This window comes from Oryx dammah, unplaced genomic scaffold (genome assembly GCF_014754425.2).
Source record: "Oryx dammah isolate SB20612 unplaced genomic scaffold, SCBI_Odam_1.1 HiC_scaffold_6, whole genome shotgun sequence".
NCBI classification, from domain to species: Eukaryota; Metazoa; Chordata; class Mammalia; order Artiodactyla; family Bovidae; genus Oryx; species Oryx dammah.
The window spans coordinates 34,061,402-34,085,489 of record NW_024070190.1 but is presented as its reverse complement, the minus strand read 5'-3'; the positions used below and the strand labels follow the sequence as shown (position 1 = coordinate 34,085,489).

At 47.9% G+C, this 24,088-nt stretch overlaps 1 protein-coding gene across 1 annotated transcript in view; it reads left to right on the top strand.

Annotated features, from left to right (window-relative positions):
- The window catches only part of HK1 (hexokinase 1), a 70,660-nt gene that overhangs the window by 42,461 nt on the left and 4,111 nt on the right, over nucleotides 1–24,088 (top strand). Inside the window, exons 8-16 of the mRNA XM_040242205.1 lie at nucleotides 2,540–2,695; nucleotides 7,028–7,261; nucleotides 9,698–10,002; nucleotides 10,910–11,058; nucleotides 11,302–11,421; nucleotides 13,084–13,179; nucleotides 14,982–15,081; nucleotides 19,968–20,151; nucleotides 22,202–22,357. Coding sequence (XP_040098139.1) covers nucleotides 2,540–2,695; nucleotides 7,028–7,261; nucleotides 9,698–10,002; nucleotides 10,910–11,058; nucleotides 11,302–11,421; nucleotides 13,084–13,179; nucleotides 14,982–15,081; nucleotides 19,968–20,151; nucleotides 22,202–22,357 — 1,500 coding nt within the window. The remainder of the gene's footprint in view (nucleotides 1–2,539; nucleotides 2,696–7,027; nucleotides 7,262–9,697; nucleotides 10,003–10,909; nucleotides 11,059–11,301; nucleotides 11,422–13,083; nucleotides 13,180–14,981; nucleotides 15,082–19,967; nucleotides 20,152–22,201; nucleotides 22,358–24,088) is intronic.

Here is a 24,088-nt window from a genome sequence, read left to right as displayed (position 1 = left end):
TCTGACTGCTGAGCAGCAGATCACGGCTTGCTGGCTTTCGCTGGAGGCTTGTGAGAAGGGCTGTTTCCTTGTTCTGCTGCTCCAGCTGGGGACTCTAGGGACTGGGAAAGGACAGATTCTTGGCCTCAGGCTTCCTTTATCTGAAAAGGGGGATGGCAGTGTCTATGTGTCTAAGAGACATCATGTAGAAAAGGGAGCAGGTCATTCTGAGTGTTTCCAGAAGGCAGAACAAGAAGCAATGGGTAGGACTTCCCTGCTGGTCCGGTGGTTTAGGAATCCACCTGCCAATGCAGGAGGCATGGTTTGATCCCTGGTCTGGGAAGATCCCACATTCTGTGGGGCAACGAAGCCTGTGCCCCACAACTGCTGAACCCCGATAGCATTAAAGCCCATGCTCTGCAGCTAGAGAGTAGCCCCTGTTCCCCACAACTAGAGAAAGCCTGGGCACCGCAATGAAGACCTGGCGCAGCCAAAAATAAAAAAGAAGAAGCAATGGTAGAGGTGCACAAGGCTGACTGTAGTCCACCTTAAGGGGGAAAAACCTTCTTGCTGTCAAATTTGCCCAATAGCGGGGGCAGGCTGCCTAGAGGAGTGAGCTGGAGGTAGACAAGCAGAGGCTGGGTTGGGCTGGGGCTGATGGCTGCCAGGATGACAGTAATACAGGTGACTTTTAATGATACTGTCCATGGGAGAGACAGAAGAGCACAGTGCTTAGAGCATGGAATCCAAGGCTGGATTTAACTGGATTGAAAATAATCTGCCACTCATCAGCCCTATGACTGTGGGCAAGTTATAACCTTTCTATCCCTCAGTTTTCTCATCTGTGGAATGGGGATAATGATAATGTCTATCTCATAGGCTTTATAATAAGGATGAAATAAGTTAATACAAATAAAGTGCTTAATTAGGTAGGAGACCTAGCAAGGGCCATGGCTCAGTATTAGTCAGGCACTGGAGCATTTTACCTATATCCACCTCTGTCTTTCATACAACAACCTTAGAGGTGGGCCCTGTGTGCTCCCCATTATGCAGGTAAAGAAACTGAGGCCCAAAGAGGTAAGTAGCATAATAAAGTGGTGGGGCTGGAGTTCAAGTCAGGCAGTCTGGCTCCTGTCTGCTCTGAGATTCCAGTTTGGGTGGCACTAAAGCTGTTCCCACAGGTGCCTGGGCCAGGAACTGGGTGGGGCAGCTAGGACTCAGCAGGGTGCCCTCCTGCCAGGGCTTCTCAACACAGCCGGGGCCAGGGCAGTCCTGTCTGGTCCTGTCTGAACAGTGGGACCTAGTGTTTCTCCACTCCTTGATTTTGCGGGGGTGGGTGCGTGCTCAGGTCCCGGCAGCATCCCTGGCTCCCGCGCCGGCTCTGAATGGAGCAGATTGTTTTGCTGTGTCATAGCCAGCCCTGGGTGTGCCAGCTGGGCACCCTCAGAGGAGAGGCCAGCTGCCTGGATGTGGACCTGCCTCTGGTCTGTCTTGCTCTCGGCTTCCTCCCGACCTCTCATCAGCCAGGACTCAGGACCTGGCTTGGGCTCAGGTGTGGCTTCGAGCCCTAGCTCCTGGCTCCCTCTCCCCTGCCGTGTTGGGCTCGAAATGGCTGCTGCAGTCACAGCACTCACACCGCCCACCACACCTCCCAGGGGAGGCAGGAGGGCCGAGCCACTGTGATTGGCCTGTGGCTGAATGTGGCCGGAGCTGTAGGAGGAGCTGCTTGGTTTTAAGCTACTCGGGGAGCCCTCTCCTGGAGTGTAAGGGCAGGTCAGTGGGGAAGGAGTGTGTTGCACAAAGCGTTTTCCTGGAGACCTTTTCTCTTGGTCTCTCTGCTGGAGAAGGAGAACATGGGTGCCAGGAAGCTGACCAGCGACAGAGGTCCCATGGGGAGTGGCTGCATTTCAGCCTTGTCGTCTCGTCTGCACTTTCTGAGCTGGGAACTGGAGAGAATACTTCCTGACCACCTCGCCACAGGAACTGGAGAGCTTCCTGATAGAGGGACAAAGATGAAAGCCCTTTGAAAAGTGCAGTAATTGGAATTCCCTGGCAGTCCAGTGGTTAGGACTCAGTGCTTACACTGCTAGGGCATAGGTTCAATCCCTGGTCGAAGAGCTAAGATCCAGGCAAGCTAAGATCCTGTAAGCCAGGTGGCATGGCCCCAAAATAATAAAAATAAAAAGTAAGCCATAAGGTTTTGCACAAGATGATCATATCCTACTCATTCCTGTCTGGGTCCCTCCTCATTACCCTCCGTCTAAATCCTGATGTTCCCTCCACCTCCAGGCAGCCTTCCCTGACTGCCCCTGCCCTTGGCGCTCTCCTCCTGTTTCCTTCCCTGGGAATGGGTGTGGGGTCTGGATGACCCTGTTCCCCCGCTGTCTGTTCATTGTTTACTCACACAAACGCGCGGTCTTGCCTGCCAGTGAGACTGTGTGCTTGTGAGAACTGAGGCCGTGTCTTCCTCTGCTTTCACGTCTCTCCCACCACTCATGAGATGCCACAGTGGTGAGCACGTAGGAGCGACTGACGAGTGCCTGGTGCTTTTCTCCTGCAGGTTTGAGAAGATGGTCAGTGGCATGTACCTGGGCGAGCTGGTCCGACTGATCCTGGTCAAGATGGCCAAGGAGGGCCTCTTATTTGAAGGGCGGATCACCCCTGAGCTGCTCACCAGAGGGAAGTTTAACACCAGTGACGTGTCGGCCATCGAAAAGTAGGTGCCTCCCCTCAAGGCTTTCCGGGGGGCATGGGGCAGAGAAGAACGACGGGTCTCTTGTTACCTGCTTGAGTCCTGGTTTGCTGGGCTTCTCCTGAGGAGTGTTAGGGCTTTCTGGGCCGGTCTCCCCTCTCACTTGGCTGACCCACCCTGGGCTGCTCTCCCTGCGGGCACCTGGTGGCTGCACATTAAAAAGTTGTCTAGTTAGGGGCAAATGCTCCTTGAATGCTGTGATTACCAAAGATCCCCTTCTTCTTCACTCTCCCCCAGTCCCACATACAGCTGATCCTGGAGGTGAGCAGGAACTGATTGAGCTCAGGCCTGGGTTAATCCCCCCTTGGGATATCAAGGTCTTCTCCAGACAGTGTTCCAGGGAACCCTACGGACCTCAAGATCATTAGGTGTTCCCCCGAAGAAAGGGTTTTGTGGCCACTGGGACTGGGAAATATTTAGAGAAGTATAAGTAATCACGATGGTGTGATCACTCACCTAGAGCCAGACATCCTGGAATGTGAAGTCAAGTGGGCCTTAGAAAGCATCACTATGAACAAAGCTAGTGGAGGTGATAGAATTCCAGTTGAGCTGTTTCAAATCCTGAAAGATGATGCTGTGAAAGTGCTGCACTCAATATGCCAGCAAATTTGGAAAACTCAGTAGTGGCCACAGGACTGGAAAAGGTCAGTTTTCATCCCAGTCCCAAAAAAAGGCAATACCAAAGAATGCTCAAACTACCACACAATTGCACTTATCTCACATGCTGGTAAGGTAATGCTCAAAATTCTCCAAGCCAGCTTCAGCAATACGTGAACCGTGAACTTCCAGATGTTCAAGCTGGTTTTAGAAAAGGCAGAGGAACCAGAGATCAAATTGCCAACATCCTCTGGATCATCGAAAAAGCAAGAGAGTTCCAGAAGAACATCTATTTCTGCTTTATTGACTATGCCAAAGCCTTTGACTGTGTGGATCACAATAAACTGTGGAAAATTCTGAAAGAGAAGGGCATACCAGACCACCTGACCTGCCTCTTGAAAAACCTGTATGCAGGTCAGGAAGCAACAGTTAGAACTGGACATGGAACAACAGACTGGTTCTAACTAGGAAAAAGGAGTATGTCAAGGCTGTACATTGTGACTCTGCTTATTTAACTTGTATGCAGAGTACACTATGAAAAACGCTGGGCTGGAGGAAGCACAAGCTGGAATCAAGATTGCCGGGAGAAATATCAATAACCTCAGATATGCAGATAACACCACCCTTATGGCAGAAAGTGAAGAGGAACTAAAAAGCCTCTTGATGAAAGTGAAAGAGGAGAGTGAAAAAGTTGGCTTCAAGCTCAACATTCAGAAAACGAAGATCATGGCATCTGGTCCCATCACTTCATGGGAAATAGATGGGGAAACAGTGGAAACAGTGTCAGACTTTATTTTTTGGGGCTCCAAAATCACTGCAGATGGTGATTGCAGCCATGACATTAAAAGACGCTTACTCCTTGGAAGGAAAGTTATGACCAATCTAGATAGCTTATTAAAAAGCAGAGGTATTACTTTGCCAACAAAGGTCCATCTAGTCAAGGCTATGGTTTTTCCAGTGGTCATGTATGGCCGTGAGAGTTGGACTGTGAAGAAAGCTGAGTGCCAAAGAATTGATGCTCTTGAACTGTGGTGTTGGAGAAGACTCTTGAGAGTCCCTTGGAATGCAAGGAGATCCAACCAGTCCATTCTAAAGGAAATCAGTCCTGGGCGTTCATTATAAGGACTGATGCTAAAGCTGAAACTCCAATACTTTGGCCATCTCATGTGAAGAGTTGACTCATTGGAAAAGACCCTGATGCTGGGAGGGATAGGGGGCAGGAGGAGAAGGGGACGACAGAAGATGAGATAGCTGGATGGCATCACCAACTCGATGGACTTGAGTTTGAGTGAACTCTGGAAGTTGGTGATGGACAGGGAGGCCTGGTGTGCTACAATTCATGGGGTCGCAAAGAGTGGACATGACTGAGTGAGTGAACTGAACTGAACTGTTCATTAGCATATAAAAGAAAGCCTAATTCACTTTGGTTAACTGGTCATTTCCCAAAATCCTTTTGTGCCTGAAGCACCCTCCCCACTCTTCCTACCCCATGCCCCTCTCTGTCTCCCACCCCTCACCCTCCCCATTCTTTCACTTGTTCACAGCCACACATGTTCCTTGGCACAAGTTTGAGAAGCATTGGTTAATAGATGAGATAGGACAGATAGACATAGAAGGACAGAGTCCAGCCAGCAACCTGGCTTCTATCTTTTGACCTCAACATAAGAAACCCAGTCTTCTCTGTCTCAAGTCCAGTCTTCTCTGTCTCAAACCCAGTCTTCTCTGTCTGCAGGCAGGCCTTGGGTGGCTTGATGCCAGGCAGCTTGATGTAGCTGAATGTCTGAAGGGCACCTGTCCTGTGGCTGGTTCCATTTGCCACCAGGTTCTATTCCTGGTTCAGGAGACTCCACGTAGCCACGTGAGGCCACCTGCTTAACGACAGGGTTAGCTTGATGCTAGAAGTGCCCTTTCATCTCTGCATGAGGCGGTCATCCCACTGCCCATGCTGTGGTCCTGGAAATTCAGAACCAGTGGCATCATAGCTCTGGCTCCAGGGAGAAGATGCTGATGTAAGTGGAAAGGGGTTTATCTGAACCTGCTCTTTTCGAGTCCTGACCTTTGTCCTAGGACCTCTCCTTCAGGACCTGCAGCGCTACAGTCAGTAGGGAGCCACACTAATGAGTTTCCAACAGTCTCCCTTCTCAGGTCCCTGCTCAGCTGTTGGGAGGGGAGGGAGCAAGAGATGTGTGGCTTATCTCAGAATCACTGACAAAGTCAGGAAATGCCTGCCTTCCTCTGGGCCTGTTTATGGTGTTGGCTCTTTGGTTACCAAGAAACAAAACCCACTTGAACTAGCTCAAGAAGGCATCTATATTGTAATAAAGCCTATCTCAAAAAAGAAAAAAGAAAAAATCTATTAAAAACATCTTACCAGTGAAGATATATTGGAAGCATTCTCTTTAAATTCACGACCAAGATAGTATCACCTGATTCTTTTTGTTTGTTTCATTGGAGGATAATTGCTTTACAGTGTTGTATTGGTTTTTGCTGTACAGCAACATGAATCAGCCATACGTATGCCTATGTCCTCTCCCTCTTGAACCTCTCTCCCACCCCTTCCCACCCCTCTTGGTTGTCATAGAGCACCGAATTAAGCGTCCTGTGTTAGTATCACCTGTTTCTATTCAGCATTGTCCTGGAGCCTTAGCTCCAATATTTTTTTTATGAAAGAAAAAAGGAAAAGAAATTAAAGGCATAAGAATCCAAAAGAGGAAGTAAAACTGTCATTATTTGCAGATGTATTTGTATGGAATACCAACATATCTAGACAAGTGATTAGAATAACAGAAGAGGTTAGGAATGATGTCTAGAGATAAGATACAAACTTAATTCTATTTCTATGTATTGACAGTAATTAAAATATGTACATACTTTAAAATCTTTTAGACTGTTTTTAGAATTGCAGAAAAACTTCAAAGATAGTGTATACCTCTTACCCAATGTTTCCCATTGTTAACATTTTAATATGGTACATTTAAAATACATGTGTATATGTATTTTTTATTTAAGACAACATCTACAATAGTAATAAAGCTATACACTCCAGGATATACTTTAAATCCAACAAAAGCTATACAAAGCATATATGCAGCAAATTATGCACTTCCCAGGTGGCTCAGTGGTAAAGAATCCACCTGCCAAGCAGGAGATGTGGGTTCGATCCCTGGGTGAGGAAGATCCCCTTGGAGAAGGAAATGGCAACCCACTCCAGTATTCTTGCCTGGGCAATCCCATGGGCAGAGGAGCGTGGCAGGCCACAGTCCATGGGGTAGCAGAAGAGCTGGACACGACTTAGCGACTAAATAACAAAAATGCAGGAAATTAAACTCTTACTGAAAAAATTGTGGAAGAATGTGTAAGAATCCAGGGGCATCCTGCAGACCCAAAGACCAGGAGATTCCCTCACATCTCTGAAGCACTGAGCCCTGGGATGGAAGCAGCTATTTCTCCACCTGTTCAGAGCCCATGTGGTCTGGCCTCTCTTCTCTATGTGCCTGACATAACTTAACCATCACAGTTTTTCCTCCTGCTGCTTTCTGACTTCTTACGGAGGAGACCCCGTCTCGGGCATTTCTCCCTTGCCGTACACACATGATGAATGGTCAGTTCACCTCCCCAGGACCTTCAAGCCCCAGTGCTCCACCAGTGCGCTGCCGGCTGTAGTCCTTAACTAACAAGTTTTGGCCTGTTACTTCATAGGAATAAGGAAGGCCTCCACAATGCCAAAGAAATCCTGACCCGCCTGGGAGTGGAGCCGTCTGATGACGACTGTGTTTCGGTTCAGCACGTGTGCACCATCGTCTCATTTCGCTCTGCCAACCTGGTGGCGGCGACCCTGGGTGCCATCTTGAGCCGCCTCCGAGATAACAAGGGCACGCCCAGGCTGCGGACCACGGTTGGTGTCGACGGGTCCCTTTACAAGACGCACCCACAGTGAGTCCCCTTTGCTCTAATTGGCACTCAGTACCTGCCCTGGCTAAGGACCGTCTCCAGAGGTCAGACTTTTGCACCCAGTGAAAGTTTTTGGCAGATAAGACAATATCTAGCTGGACAGAAGGGTCAGAGTTGCCCACTTGGAGAAATATCTGGCTCTCAGCTGATTCCCACTGGTGTTGCTTCTGCGCTGCTCTGGCATCTCTCCTCATTTCATAAGTCTTGTTAGAGACTTCTCTAGCTGCCAGGAGCACTGGGTGGAATGTGTCTGTATCTTCAATTCTCTTACTTGTCTGCATTTAATCAGGGACCATCATCGTCACTATAGTTTGGGTCATACATGTGCTGCCCACATCCCTATGTTAGAAGCTCCTGTGAGTTTCTAAAGCTCCCCAAACACTCAGATAGTAATTTTTAAAAACAGGCAGCTTGTCAACGCTTTGCATCTGCAAGCCAATGAGAGATTAGGTTGTCAGTAGTCCTCACTTAGATGCTGCCTTCTTGTCTGTTGGACTCCTTAGTGTCAGGAGCCTTCTTTGGCCTCAAGAACATGGTTTGTATTTTTTAAAAAAGCTAAAGGTGAATTCTAAGTCTTTAGGTACTGAGTTTTATTTGTTTATTTTAATTAATTTTTTAAAGCTTTTTTTGATGTGGGTCATTTTAAAAGTCTTCATTGAATTTATTACAATGTTGCTTCTGTTTTTTTGGCCACAAAGCATGTAGGATCTTAGTCCCCCATTCAGGGATTGAACACCCCTGCACTGGAAGGTGAAGTCTTAACCCCTGGACCGCCAGGGAAGTCCCTGTATTGAGTTTTAAAAATGACTGCCTATAAGATGTTTTTTTTTTTTTTTTAATACATGACCTCAGATATTTCTCCCATTGTATATATAATGTGCCTGTGAAGTAGCCTTGCAGATACTGTGCCTTCATACCAGGTCTCGAAACAGTTAAATGTAGATTGACTTAAACTGAAATAATTCAGTGTTACTGAGAGGATAGGGTTTGAGCTAGTTAGCTGCTGTTATCTGCCAGGTTCACAAGAGTATTTGTAAAATTCTTGATAATACAATTAGCCATTTAAAAAAAAATTTCTTGGCTAATTTTTGGACAAGAAAGCTTAGGCATTTACATCACATTAAAATAATTTTCTAGTTGTGATAAAATATACATAATATAAAATTTACCATCTCAACCATTTTTTGAGTGTACAGGTCAGTAAATTTAAGTTCATTCATACTATTGTGGAGCCATCACCACCAGCCATCTCTTGAACTCTTCATCTACAACATCATATTAAAAAAAAATAACTGATTAAATACAGATTAAAATACAGAGTAACATATTTTTGGTATAGGAACTTCAAATAGTTCAAAAAATGCCAGAGAGAAGCCATTTTTGATCCCATCCCCTGGAATTGACCATTCTTATCATTTTGGGGTTCTAAATTCCCAGTTTCCTTTGGCAAGCAGCCTTCCATACTTACAACAGATCAGAAACCAGGAGAAAATTCTGTGTCTTACTGAGTCCTGTCCTAAAGTCCTCTTCTAACCACTAAAAAATATCTCAGCTCTTGGGGACTGAGGGAAAGGGCCAAGTGAAAATGAAAAACAAGAGCAATTCTTTATTGAGCCCCTGCTTAGCGCCAGTTATTCATTGAAGCATTTGATGAACTCAGCTGAGTTCCTTCCTCATCATTGTCAGCCAGATGCTGTCATCTGCTTGACTCCAGGATTAAGTAACAAGCTCAGGTCCCCTGGTTGTAGAAGTGGGGACTTTTTTTTTTTAAAGATTTTTTATGTGGACCATTTTTAAAGTCTTTATTGAAGTTGTTCCAACACTGCTTCTGTTTTATGTTTGAGGTTTTTAGCGCTGAGGCATGTGGAATCTTAGCTCCCTGACAAAGGATCTAACCTGTACCCCTTGCATTGGAAGGCAAAGTCGTAACCACTAGACCTCCAAGGAAGTCCTTTCTGGTCTGACTTTTAAACACTGGGCTCTTTCTTAACCAGTGTACTATATTATCTGCTTGTCATGGTGGACAACAGATTTTTGAACCCTGAATTTTCTGTTGTACTTGATACAGTTTTTTTTTTTTGGCTGCATAGTATGTGGGATCCTAGTTCCCTGATCAGGGATCAAACCTGTGCCCCCTGCACTGGAAACATGGAGTCCTAACCATTAGACCACCAGAGAAGGCCCTCGATATTCATATAATAGTGAGAGCCCTCTCTTTTTGTGTGTGACTATGGGTAATTTCAGTTTTCCTTTTTTACCTGTCTGCGTTTGCTGACTTGTCTACAGTGCATGTGTTGTATGACTTGAGTAACGAGGAAAGTGAGTGTAGAAGATGGAATTAAAGTGTGGAAAAAGAAGGGGATCCTAGAGGTCCCTACAGTCTGGCTCAGTCTGTCTACTGTGCGCCCCGCGCCCCAGGTATTCTCGGCGTTTCCACAAGACTCTGCGGCGCTTGGTACCTGACTGCGATGTGCGTTTCCTCCTCTCTGAGAGCGGCAGTGGCAAGGGGGCCGCCATGGTGACTGCTGTGGCCTACCGCCTGGCTGAGCAGCACCGGCAGATAGAGGAAACCCTGGCCCACTTCAGTCTTACCAAGGAAATGCTGCTGGAGGTGAAAAAGAGGATGCGGGCTGAGATGGAATTGGGGCTGGGCAAGCAGACGCATGACAAGGCTGTGGTCAAGATGTTGCCCTCCTTCGTCCGGAGCACTCCTGATGGGACTGGTGAGGACCTGGGCTGGGGCTCACACGTGCCTCCTGCTTCTCATACCAGCGGCCGAATCACTGCGGGGCTGCCGGGAGGTTGTCTTCTCCGGGGGACACATTGACACTGGGATGGGTGGCATGATTTTGGCAAAAGTTAGAAACTCACTCAAACCTCTCAAAGATTTTTTATTTTTATGTAGACCATTTCTAAAGTGTCTATTGAATTCATTTCAATGTTGATTCTGTTTTATGTTTTGTGTTTTTGACCATGAGGGATGTGGAATCTTAGCTCCCCAACCAGGGATCGAACTCACATCCCCTGCGTTAGAAAGTGAAGTGTTAACCACTGGACCACCAGTGAAGTCCCTCTCTTCCATTTTTACCACCGACTTGCTTCCTGCATGTGAGACTCGAGGCAGCTGACCTCCCCTGGTCTGGACTCCCAGGCAGGTGCTGTCTTACCACAGCCCTGACTCCGAATTAGAAAGTATTGTTTAAAGAACAGAGCTGGGTGGATTCTGAAGCACTGAGATTGCTTCTAGGTCCTTTGCTAAACACAGTAAGGCAGAAGGAGGATAAACATTCCCTTCCTAGGTGGAGAGTGTGAGAAGCCCACAGAAGGCCCGGGGAGTTTTACATCCAGGCACACTGGAGCTCAGCATCCAACCTGTACTGTGACCTTGCTGGTCTTGTTGGCTCAACCATGGGGCCTTTTGTCTTCTGGTGTGACTTGGAGACTGTGGTAGTTATGAGTTCATGCCCACCTCTCTGAGCCTGGGCTGTATGCTGAGAAAAGACTTAACAGTTTCTCCCCTGTGTTTAATATGGGGTTTCCTCCCTTGAAAGTTTGAAGTCTTGGACTTACTGGCTGCCAGGAGGTGAAGTTCACTCTTCTTGACCTTCTCAATGTTCTTGACTACAACAGAGAACGGTGACTTCTTGGCCCTGGATCTTGGAGGAACGAATTTCCGCGTCCTGCTGGTGAAAATCCGTAGTGGGAAAAAGAGATCGGTGGAAATGCACAATAAGATCTACGCCATTCCCATTGAAATCATGCAGGGCACTGGGGAGGAGGTAAGATAGCTGGGCCCCAGAGGCTCCATGTGAGACAGGCTGCAGTGCAGCTGGGTCCGAGCAGCCCGAAAGTGTCAGGTACATTCAGCCCGTCTGGGCTGAGGATGCTCAGGCCCCTCTGAAGATCCGAGGGAGGGCAGCTTGCTCTGCCTGTGTCATTGTGTGTGTGTGTGTGTGCGCGCGCGCGTGCACTGAGGGTGTGAACCCAGAGGTGCATGAGTAATCCCTTCTTTTCTTCTAAAGCTGTTTGACCACATCGTTTCCTGCATCTCTGACTTCCTGGACTACATGGGCATCAAGGGCCCTAAAATGCCTCTGGGCTTCACATTTTCGTTTCCTTGCAAGCAGACGAGCTTAGATGCGGTGAGTCTCTTTTTTTCCAGGCCTCAGACATCGGGCAGTGCTGACCGACTGCTGGCCAGTGTGGGTCAGCTCTTGAAGCCTCCTCCAGGCTCTGTGTCACCCCTCGATTCTGGACAATTTAGCCGTCACAGAGGGTTGATATGCCACACCCTCCAAAACATCTTCAGACTCCTCTACTCTTCTTTTATCATTTAAAGCATGTACCTCTTCTGGGAAGCCTTCTGGGCCTCCAGGCAAAAAGAATCTCACCCTCCTTAGTGTTCCCTGTTCTCACGTTGCCTGGTTGTAGCACTTTTTACCCAGTTTTTGTGCTTTCCTGTGTCGTTCTTTTCCTTAGTGTCATTTGATCCTTGAACCAAGGACCTGTGTTCCCCACAGGCCCTGGCCCAGTATGCTAGCAGAAAAGATGCTTAATAAATGTTTATTCAGTAGATGGGATGACACAGGGTTCAAGGTCAAGGCTTGAGCACCTGCTGAGCACTGAGAACCCTGGGCAGGCAGTTCCTGTCCTCAGGGAGCCCCCAGTCTAGTGGAGCATCCCAGCCCTTAGACCAGCAGCTCCAGCGCCACGCTTAGGGGTCCTGGTGGGGCAGGGGGACAGTCCATGTGAAAGGAGCTGACTGTTCAGAGTCGTGCAGGCAGGCCCCGTCCTATTGTTGCGGGTGCCCGTGTTTTCCCAGGTAGGGGTATGGCCAGGGAGGAAGCCGTGGTGCTGGCATCGCATGGCATAGGTCTTAGGCCAGGGTTTGCAGCATATGATTGGCAGCAGTTGAGAGGCTGGATAGGGCCACCTGCCTCTGAAGCCAGTTAATCCAGTCACAGTGCTGACTCAGGGCTTTTTCCCTCTTAAAGGCTTTGAGATCTCAACAGGTGGATCCATGTAAACTTGTTTCTGGCAGTTTTTAAGGGTGGTTTTTCAAAGGTCTGGTGGTTTTCAAAAGCAGTTCACTTGTACCATCATCATAGTGAGTACACAGCTAGCAAGCATATAAACTACAGTCCAATAAAGCCTAAAGTTGACTTTAGGTAGTAACAGAGTTAATAAAAGTTTACATTTCTCCACTTCTGTTTTTGGCAAACTGTTCTTCAGGAGAACTAGTTGGTTACACCAGGGGCAGCACCATTAACTTTCTATGCCCAGTTCAGTTCAGTCACTCAGTCGTGTCCGACTCTTTGCGACCCCATGAATCGCAGCACGCAAGGCCTCCCTGTGTATCACCAACTCCTGGAGTTCACTCAGACTCACGTCCATCGAGTCAGTGATGCCATCCAGCCATCTCATCCTCTGTCGTCCCCTTCTCCTCCTGCCCCCAGTCTCTCCCAGCATCAGAGTCTTTTCCAATGAGTCAACTCTTCGCATGAGGTGGCCAAAGTACTGGAGTTTCAGCTTTAGCATCATTCCTTCCAAAGAAATCCCAGGGCTGATCTCCTTTAGATTCTCCATTTGTGAAGTGGCGCTTCTAAACCAGACCACTGTGAGAACTGTGAGAAGGGGTCAGGCCTGGGAGGACTCTTCATATTCTACTCGTTGTGCCTCTGATGTTCCAACGTCATCTCACTGTACTGCTTAGCAGGTGTTTACTCTGGAAGGTGGGAGTGGCATTTTGTGTTCTGCCTGGAAGGATTAATGACACAAGACTCTGTGGGCCCTTCTTGTTGCAGGGTATCTTAATCACCTGGACCAAAGGTTTTAAGGCAACCGACTGCGTGGGGCACGATGTAGCAACCTTACTGAGGGAGGCGATAAAAAGGAGAGAGGTAACTATTAAAAGGATGTTTTAAAAAATCCTTACTACTTTTTTCAGGTTATGTTTTGATTTTTTGGCTGCACCACATAGCATGTGGAATCTTATTTCCCCAAGCAGGAATTGAACCCTCAGCCCTTGCATTGGAAAGTCGGAGTCTTAACCACTGATCTGCCAGTCTTAACCACTGAACTGCTCCTTTCTTCAGATTATAAAAATTGTACTTGATTGGGAATTCTCTGGTGACCCAGTGGTTAGGACTCCACAGTTCCACCGCAGGGGGCATAGGTTTGATACCTGGTTGCAGAACTAAGATCCCACCAGCCACTCTGTACGACCAAAAAAAAAAAAAAGGTTGTACTTGTTTGTTGTATAGAATTCAGTCGATACAGAAGTATGCAACAAGGGTACTAACATTCCCCCCAACTGATGGCAATAAAATATCAGAACAGCTGTGTGTTATTAAGGGATAGTTTAAGGAATGTAAAATCATGGCTCTCCTCTAGCTTGAAAAAGGGAAAAGCAGCTCCTGACTGTGGGGCACAGCCTGGCACTGTTGCAGGGCATAGCCGCCGTCGCAGCCCCCTGTGATGGAATTAGGTGAGAAAGAAGCATTCCGTCATCACAGCAGAACTTGGCACACACTCGGAAATGGCCCTGCCTCCTGACAGCACCCAGTCCAGAGCCAAACCCCACTTCTTGGCACCCTCCCTAAAACCACCAGCACAGGCTCAAATCCTATACTTGTGCTTTCTAACACATTCTGAGTCGCCCCATGGGATGTGTTTGCCCGTGTTGCAGCCAACCAGCCAGGAAGCCCAGCTTTATCCACTGTGGGTGCGTTTCTGTGGGTATGGTCTTTGGCTGGAGGACATTGACAAAATGTAAAATGAAAAATTAGCTCCTTAGTTAATGAGGGAATCAGTAAGAAGTTAAAGAAAAAAATCCACTCAAGTCTCTCTGGTTCAGAAGAGCAGGTAAATACATAGGCAGTTAGGAAAGCTGAAATGAATAGGCATGAAGAGGAGCCGGTTGTTCCTAGAAGAATATGCTGAACAACAGTTAATATTTCATTGAAAAGAAATCTGATGACTCATTTTGCCCATTTCACAAACCTTTAGTGTTCTTCCAATGTACTTTCCATATGTATACAAATATACACACATTTTAAAAATGGGAGTCATTCCATATATACTATATTACAGCTGCTTGTTTTTTTTTTTCCATTTAATATGAAACCAGGAGTCTTTCATGTTACTACATAGAGGCCAACCTCACTCGCTTTCTTGGCTGCACAGGATTCCAGGGTTTGTCTGCGTAGGGCCTTCCATAGCCCCCTTTGATCTGCATTCTAGTTATTTCTCCCGGCTCTCCTGAGTTACGGAGAAAATACGCTTGTGTGTGCCTTTGTGTACTTGCTTGTCTGGACAGATTCTGAGACATGGATTTGGTATTTCCGTCACGCCCTCTGAAGGCTATCATTTTTACCTGCCAAGACAAAGAGCTGCGTGGCCATGATCCCTTGGCTTTTCCCCATCCCACAGCACCCTCTGGGCTGCCTCTCTAGTGCTCAGTGCCATCTTGGAAGTGGGTAGAATGCATTCTTTCTCCCGAGTTCAGGCTTCAGATGCACCTTTAATAGCAGATGTTTAGTGAAGGAGCATCTTGTTACCTTTCACAGGCTGTTAAGGAAACAATTTCAGATGACGCACTGGTGGCTTTCTGACTGGCATGCAGCAGAGTGAACCTGCAGACCTCAAGCCGGGCAGTGCGTGTCCTTCCCCTAAAGCTAAACTTGTCTTTTTCTTTCCAAAGGAATTTGACCTGGACGTGGTGGCTGTGGTCAATGACACAGTGGGCACCATGATGACCTGTGCTTATGAGGAGCCCAGCTGCGAAGTTGGACTCATCGTAGGTGGGTGTCCTGGAAGGTCTTTCTCCGTGGCAGAGAAGGCTGGATTTTCCTGTTTTGTGGGGCCCTGAGTCAGCATCTCGGTGCTCGGTGGGAGACATCGTACATCTGTTGGCACTGTCCCCTTACACCTCCAGAGTTGCATTGTGGACTGAGGCTGCAGGGCTCTCCAGAGGTTTCCCCTCCTAAAACCCACCCCATGAGGCTGTGCACTGACCATGAGCAGACTATCAGAAACTGAACTCTCGGGACTGAGGCTCCTGGTGGCTCTCGTGGCCCCAGTGGACAGGGTGGGAGGGTCTGGAGCTGACCTGCTCAGCAGGGCAACTCAGAGGGCTTGCATGAGGGACTTGGGCAGGTGTTGCAGGGCCAGGTCTGTGGCTGGGAAGGAAGCAGAGCCTGCTCTTTTCCTGAGAAGGGCCAGATACCAGTCTGGATGCCATTTGGCTTTCAGCAGCAGTGGCTTGCCAGCTGCTGAAGAGGGAGGCACGTTACAGAGCCAAAACCTGGGTCTGCTCACCCAGTAAAGCCAATCTACCGACACTGGGATATAGTGAAGGAAAAACCACTTTTTTTTTTTTTTTAATAGAAAAAGAGGTAGTTTATTAGCATAGGATAAAAGTACAGCATTTATTGTAAGGCGCAATACAAGGAACCCAGGACAGTCAGTGCTCAAAAAGTCTGAACTCCCAGTTGGTTTCAGCGAAGCCATTTTAAAGGGCTTCCCTGGTGGCTCAGATGGTAAAGAACCCACCTGCATTTTAGGAGACTAGGGTTTGATCCCTGGGTTGGGAAGATCCTCTGAAGGAGGACATGGCAACCACTCCAGGATTCTTGCCTGGAGAATCCCATGGACAAAGGAGCCTGGTGGGCTAAAGTTCATGGGGTCCCTAAGAAGGCCACGTGAGGGAGGGAGTCCCAGAATGTGATCAGCTCGTGCACAGTTCTCTGACTGGTTGAGGTGAGGCAGCAGCGTGGTGTCACAGGGGTTAACATTATCAATCCTTAGGCTCCAGCAGGCCTGTGGGCTATGTGCCCAAGGTCAGCAAGTAGCTAGTATCTTCCATTTAGTGGGGGTTTTGGCATCTGTAAAACAACTCAGGGAATGTTCTTCAGACGTATTATCTAGGCACTTCAGAGAGGAGCTAAAGCAGACAGTGTGGGAGAAGGGTCTGTCCAGGGACCTGCTTGGTTATAGCCAGAAGGATTATCTTTTGGCTTTTCAGGTTGTTCCTTTATAATCCAAGTAGGGGTCTGGGCCTTGAGAGCACAGAATTCCAAAAGCATCTTGATTTAGGTTGCAAGAAAACCATTTGTTTAACTGATCCTGCTCCTAGGCTCAGGAATGCTGAGAAAAGGCCCGGTTTCTTAGTCAACACCTGCAGACCTCCCTGGGCAGAGAGGGTTAGCACCCTGCTGCGTAGACCTGGGCGATTGGGAGAAGGCCCCCGCAGGCTGCCTTCCTGGTGCCAGGAAGACCTTTTCTTTTATTAATCCACTTTTGGCTTCAGTGGAGATTTAAAAGAAGAGGAGCAGCTCCAGGGGAAGATTGGTTGAGGCCTGACTTTGGGGCACTTTGTTTCTTTATTTCTTTTGCAAAGCTTGCTTTCTCCTCCTGGTCCCTTCCCCTTTCTGCTTATGAATGGCCTTAGGTGTGAAATGCAAAGCTAGAGTGACTCAGCACTTTCTCTGCTTCCGGCCTGAGTCAGACCCACAGATGTGGGGGCAGGGGTGTGGGGGAGGTGTAGGGGGTTTTCTCCTGCCTTCAGAGTCACTTTGCCATCAATTGATCTCTGCAGAACTCCCCCAGCAAGAAGTATGGTTTGCATATTTTGGTTTTCTTTGTACACCTTCCATTTCTGGGCCTCTTCTCTCAATTTTACCCTCTGGTTGAAAGGGAACTGAGAAAGCAAAAGCAATCCAGTGATGTTAATCCAAAACTGGGTTGGCTTCTTGGTGGGCATTGAGCCAAAAGACACAGCCAAACCAAAGATCAGAAGGAGAACACTGGGGATCTTTCCCAAAGCAGTGTCTCCTACAACAGAAAAATTGGGGAACTTTTAAGCTAAGGGTACTTGCATATTCATGAAATACCTTGGGCTTGGGCGGAGGAGAATTCAGTATAGTGTTGGGGCAAAGGTTGACAGAGTCCAGGCTTCATTTGATTTAAGTCACAAGGGTCAGAAAGGTCAAAATCATCATCCCTTCAGTCAGTTCAGTTGCTCAGTCGTGTCCAGCTCTTTGCGACCCTTGGACTGCAGCACACCAGGCTTCCCTGTCCTTCATTATCTCTCTTGGAGATTGCTCAAACTCATGTCTATTGAGTCGGGGATGCCATCCAGCCATCTCATCCTTTGTCGTCCCCTCCTCCTCCTGCCTTCACTCTTTCCCAGCATCAGGATCTTTTCTAATGAGTCAGTTCTTTGCATCAGGTGGCCAGAGTACTGGAGCTTCAGCTTCAGCATCAGTCCCTCCAATGAATACTCAGGACTGATTTCCTTTAGGATTGACTGGTTTGATCTTCCTGCAGTCCCAGGGACTCTCAAAAGTCTTCTGCAACACCACAGTTCAAAAGCATTAATTCTTTGGCACTCAGCTTTCTTTATGATCCAACTCTCACATCCATACATGACGATCTGGCAGTTGAGTGCCTGAGGGGGGGTTTAAAGTCTGCAAAACAGCTCAGGAAAGTGCTTCAGGCTAATCTTTAACATGAAACAGAACTAGGAATCTTTACAACTGATTGTTTTGTTTTTGTTTTTTTTTTGCTATTATTACTTCTCTTGCCTGATAATAGTTTGTTCTTTTGTCTCTTAAGATCATTATTACTGAGACCTGTTGAAGAGCAAGAATTGTGGCCAAACTTAGATCACAAAATGCGTTAGGCCAACATGGCTTCACTAATGTTAATAAAATCATGCCTGTTTGTCTTTCTCCGGGGACCGCCTACCCTATCTGCTTATAGTTATACAGTCAGAAGCATCTGCAAATTCTACTTAAGTTTCTTTAAAGGGCATAAAACAACCTGAGCCCACTTGTCTAGTTGATAAGGGTGTCTTTGTGTCCCTTAATGATGTTGAAAATCCATCTACCTCTGCATCCCACCCAGGGTGGGTCCATGGTGCTCTAGGGCCTTGTGAATCTTACATGTGGTCCATGGACCAGCAACGTCAGCATCATCTGAGAGCGTATTAGAAATGCAGGGTCTTGGGACTCACCCGTCACCTCTTGAATCAGGAAATCCATCTTAACAACTCCTCAGAGGATTCAGGTATATAGAAAAAGATCTGTGTGAGGGACTCTTTGGTTGGTTGATTGGTTTTTAAATTTCCCATCCATTCACTGAGACAAAGCCAACAACCACAAGTTTGATATCTGGCAATTAAAACTGTTATGAAAGTTTTAGAACACTTCCAGCATCTGGACCTAAATCCTCCTGGATGAGAACAGGAAACAGTTTGGGTTCCAACCCTAGTCCTTAAGGGGCCGCACTCTGAGTAGCCCTGTCCTGGGAGATCAGGGATGGAAATCAGAGGCTCCTGACCCCCTGGAAGGCATTTGTGAGACTATGTGTGTACCCTATAAGGGTACACCTGGGGAGATGTCCCTTTTCTCAGGAGTGTGTGTGTGCTCAGTTGATTCAGTTGTGTCCGACTCTTTGCCAGGCTCCTCTGTCCATGGGATTCTGCAGGCAAGAATACTGGAATGGGTTGCCATTTCCTCCTCAAAAGACCCCTATCTTTTACGTCTCCTGCAGTGACAGAAGGGTTCTTTACCACTAGTGCTACCAGTTCCCAGGCCAGGGATCGAACCCCGGCCCCCTGCATTGGGAGCACAGAATCTTGGCCCCTGGACCACCAGGGAAGTTCCTTTCTCAGGAGAATCATCAGAATTTCAAAGAGATCTGTGATAGCAAAATGGTGAGGAACCATTGCTTTAAAAATGCGCCCTGGACATGCTCAGGATGCTGTCCGTCGGTGAACCGACCAGAGGCCTCACCGTAGAACACGCAGGAGAGTTTATTCAGGCAGAGTCCATCACCAGGTTTGATAAGATATATGGGTATATGTGGCTGGATAGTAGACAACACCTCCATGTATTAATAGTATTTTATATATGCATATGTGCTAAGTCGCTTCAGTTGTGTCCTACTCTTTGCGACCCCATGGACTTGCCTGCCAGGCTTCTCTGCCCAAGGAATTCTCCAGGCAAGAATATTGGAGTGGATTGCCATGCCCTCCTCCAGGGGATCTTCCTGACTGATCTCCTACTTTGGCAGGCAGGCTCTTTACCCCCTGGGAAGCCCAATTTATATATATATATAGTGTGTGTGTGTGTGTGTTTGTATCTGTGGCCAGTGTGTTGGGGGGGTGGGGGAAGAGAAATGGAGAAATAATATCCTTTCAATCTGAATGCTGCATAAACCTCCACCACTTTTAAGATGCATCCCTTTGCTCTAACACCGTCTTGTATTAAAGTAAGCATAGCCCTACTTGGTGGAGAAGAAAATGGCAACCCACTCCAGTACTCTTGCTGGAAAATCCCAAGGACGGAGGAGCCTGATGGGGTGCCATCTATGGGGTCAGACAGAGTAGGACACGACTGAAGCGACTTAGCAGCAGCAGCAGCAGCAGCAGCAGCCCTACTTGGACAGGTGAACATTTGAGGCTGTTAGTATTGGTGCCTTGGTATAAAGTGAGTTAATCAAATGTTCTGGGCAGTTTTCACTCTAACTTTCCCATTGTATTTTGACATTTTCCTGGAAGACATCGGGAAAGTAAATGTTCATCTCAGAAGCGTGCCCCGGTGGAGTGCCAGGCCTAGTTGCAATCCCCCTCCCCACCAAGCATGGTGACATGGCCATTCATTCCCCACTTTATGTATTTCAGGGACTGGCAGCAACGCCTGCTACATGGAGGAAATGAAAAACGTCGAGACGCTAGAAGGAAACCAGGGACAAATGTGTATCAACATGGAGTGGGGGGCCTTTGGAGACAATGGGTGTCTGGATGATATCAGAACAATCTATGACAAACTGGTGGATGAGTTTTCTCTAAACTCTGGGAAGCAAAGGTAATTCTACCTGGTAGAGGAGACAGGACAGTGGCGGGGGGGTGGGGGGTGGGGGTGCCTGTGTTTGTTTATTTTTTGGCCGAGTCATATAGCGTGTGGGATCTTAGTTCTCTGACTAGGGATTGAACCTGGGCCCCCCTGCAGTGAAAGCATGGAGTCCTAACCACTGGACTGCCGGGGAAGTCCCCTGCCTGTTACAGTGAAAGAAGTTTCTAGTGGGAGGGGGCTTTGCACAGACCCTGGAGACTGTGGTCCCTCGGATAACTCCTGACCTTTTCTTTTGGCCCAAGGAGAACAGAGAACTTGGGGGTGGCAGCAGCAGATGGTACAGGATGACCCAGGTTGATGTTCTGTCCAGGTGCCTCCTCTGGGTACAGGGTGGCGGTGGTCACAGCAGTCCTCTCAGTGACCATGTTTATTCTGGAACATTGTGGTCTTGCTGTTGCTCTATGTTTCCTCCCCATAGACTAATAGAAACCTCTTGGTCAGCAGGCTGCTCACTTGTTTAGTGGAAGCAGAACACTCTTGACTTGCAGTTGTTAATGGGCAAGGGAAGTTAGGATGTTGCCAGTGGGGGTGGGGATGGGAGTTGGGGGCTCCAGGTCAGGGGTGAGGCTGAGGCCTGCCGCCCTTTAGCCTTCCCAGAGCAGACCTCTTGCAACACCTAGTGGCTATTTGGAGCTTTGCAGCCTGGGTTTCAGGGACCCTCCCCAGTGTTCCCCCTTCCCAGCAAAGAGACAAATGATCTCTTGTCTCAGGCTCCCAGGGATCAGGCCATCCTCTGCCATAGCCAAGATGGGGTGGTCTAAGTCACGTCCCCAGAAGCAGAACGAAGAGCTGGGGTAGTACCTCTCAAACATAAGTGATTCTCCAGCTAACCTCAAGATTTACGTCTTTTCCAAATACCACCTAGGCTGCATGTTTTTCTTTAAATCAGCTTGTATTCTTGAGTTTAATAAGGGAGGAAAAACCAGTATTACCATAAAATGGATATAGTGAAGAAGAGCATTATTTCTGTCCTACCTACTGTGCCCACCAAACGCTCTACAGGAAGACCCTCTTTGTTAAAAGGGAGATCTGTAGGGGTTGGAAGGGGATAGAGCCATATCAGCACCAAACTGTTCCACACCAAGGAGATGTCTCCTTGATGGAATGAGAAAGACTAGGTGAGAATTAAGGATAATTGTGCTATTTCTTTCTTTTTTTTTTTTTTTTCCTGTGGAGCACCCCAGATCTTCTGGAGTATACAGATTCCAGGGGAGTCTTCCCAGCTTAGGGACCCTGAGATATGGGGTGTGTGCATGGAAGCAGTTAAATCCCTTGTCATTTCTTGAGGCCCTTGAGCATGGAGAGGGCAGGAATTAAAAGCCCCCAAAACAAGTGGCCCCCAGGGGTGTGGTGGCTGCCTGGGTCCTCCAGCCCGTGTGGCTTTGTTACTCTGTGGGTGCTTGACCAGCACCCTGAGTTGTGGCAAAATGTTTCAAAAATCGAGTGGAAGCACTCTCCGTGTTGTCCTATCCCTTTAAGCCGCTTGCGAGCTCTCCAGTTAGGTATTGAGCGCTTTTCTGAGAGCAGCACTGTGTTGTGCTAGGCCCTGGGACACAAAACTGAGCAAGGTACTCACACTGTCCCCTCGAGGCTTTCACTGCAAGGATGCCGAGAGGCGGAGGACCCGCGTGTGTTGGGAAGAAGGGAGGGTGCCTGGAAGCTGAGACAGGCAGGTGAACCGTGGGGAGGATAGACCCCTTGGAGCAGTGATGGTTGAACTGAGAGCTAGGAGCTTGAGTGGGATTTCACCAGGCAGAGGCAGGGAGTTGGGTGAGGAAGAGGATGATCCAGCAATGAAGCAGCGCTGGTGGTAGGTATTGCATCTGATCCTGGGAGGGCTGGGGATTCCTCAGTCCTTCCTGGTCTTGCACTTTGCCTCTGCCAGGGAGCACAGGGCTGGGGGCGCGGGGTGGTGATGCCCGTGAGGCACAGGAAGGCGCCCATGGTTACTGCGAGACCAGAGGACTCCTAGAGATGCCCAGCCTCCCTCCTCTTGTTCCAGGTATGAGAAGATGATCAGTGGTATGTACCTGGGTGAGATTGTCCGCAACATCTTGATCGACTTCGCCAAGAGGGGCTTCCTCTTCCGGGGGCAGATCTCTGAGCCGCTGAAGACTCGGGGCCTCTTTCAGACCAAGTATCTCTCTCAGATCGAGAGGTGAGCGGGCAGGGCCTTCAAGTCACAGGTGGACCTGGCCAGGGGGCCGTGATGGGGGTGGTAGGCAATCTAGGGGACATATCAGCCATTTGTGAGGGTTTTCTTCTCTGGAGTAGTATACCCTGAGCAGTTGCATGTTGAAGTTCCATAATTTTACTGTAAATCATTCCCTTTTATTCATTCTGTATGTTAGGGCATTATATTGATTTGTTTGAAATCGTCCTGTGTGTAAGTAGGTTAGATTTCAAGATAGGAAAGGTGCATTGCAGATATTTGAATCGAAGGAGCACTGAGTCCAAAAGAGCCAAGTGCCATTGGTCTGACCTCACCCTCTTCTCCTCTGAAAGGCAGCTTGGGATGCAGGGCTCACCACCCACAGTGTCCCAGCAAGCTGCTTCTGTCTTCCTCCTGTTTTTCTCACATGGAGTGAACATTTCATCTCCAGCATTGCCATCTTGCACAGTGAACTGTGGGAGAAAGTAGGAAAGTGCTCAGCAAAAGCGCTTGTGCAGAAGCCTCCTACATTTTAGGATGGTCATGATAGCGCCAATGAGCCAGGGCCTGCTCCTCACTGTCCCCCAAGCCTGGGTCTGTAACCTGCAGGTGAAACTCATTGCCCACCAGAACCCACGCAGTATAGTGCTTGCTGCTGTAGACAGCAGCCCCGAGGCCCCGACCTTGGAGGCACCCAGAGTGGTGGCAATTCACAGCCTCAGGAGAGGGAGGGGCCGTGATAGGGAACCAAGTTTCCCACTTCTCTCTTCATTCTCAGTTCACCCATGAGCCAAGTGTGGAAAATAGCAGCCAGAAAAGGAGAAGAAAGTATCAGTGAATATTTCTTGTTAATACTTTTTTATCACGGTGAAGTGACAGTCGCTCAGTCGAGTCTGACTCTTTGTGACCCCATGGACTTCTTTACAACTTCCATCCATCCATGGCATTCTCCAGGCCAGAATACTGGAGTGGGTAGCTGTTCCCTTCTCCAGGGGATCTTCCCAACCCAGGGATCAAACCCAGGTCTCCTGCATTGCAGGCAGATTCTTTACCAGCTAAGCCACAAGGGAAGCCCTTTTTATTGTGGTAGATACACATAGTGTTAACTTTATCATTGTGACCATTTTGGTAGTGGACAGTTCAGCGGCATTAAATACATTCACTTTGTTGTCTCACCATCTGCACCATCCATCTCCAGAACTTTTTCATCTTCCCAAACTGAAATTCGTACCCATTAAATACTAACTCTCATATCCCCTCCCCCCAGCCCCTGGCAACCACTGCTCTACCTTCTGTCTATGACTTTGACTCTAGTGACTTCATGTAAGTGGAATCACACAGCATCTGTCCTTTCACATCTGGCTTACTGCACTTAGCATAGTATCTTTAAGGTTCGTCCATGTTGTAGCATGTGTCAGAGTTTCCTTTTTTAAGGCCAAATATGAATAATTCCTTGTATTGTATACACCACATTGTGCTTATCCATTCATCCATCCATGGACGCTTGGGTTGCTTCCACTTTTTGGCTGTTGTGCATAATGCTGCTATGAACATGAGTGTGCAAACACATGATCATATCCCGGCTTTCAATTCTTTTGGGTGTATACTTAGAAGTGGAATTGATGGATCACATAATTATTTTATTTATTTACTTGGAGGAACTGCTATACTCTTCCACAGTGGCTGTACCATTTTACATCCCACCAACAGTATATACAAGGGCTCCAGCTTTATGTC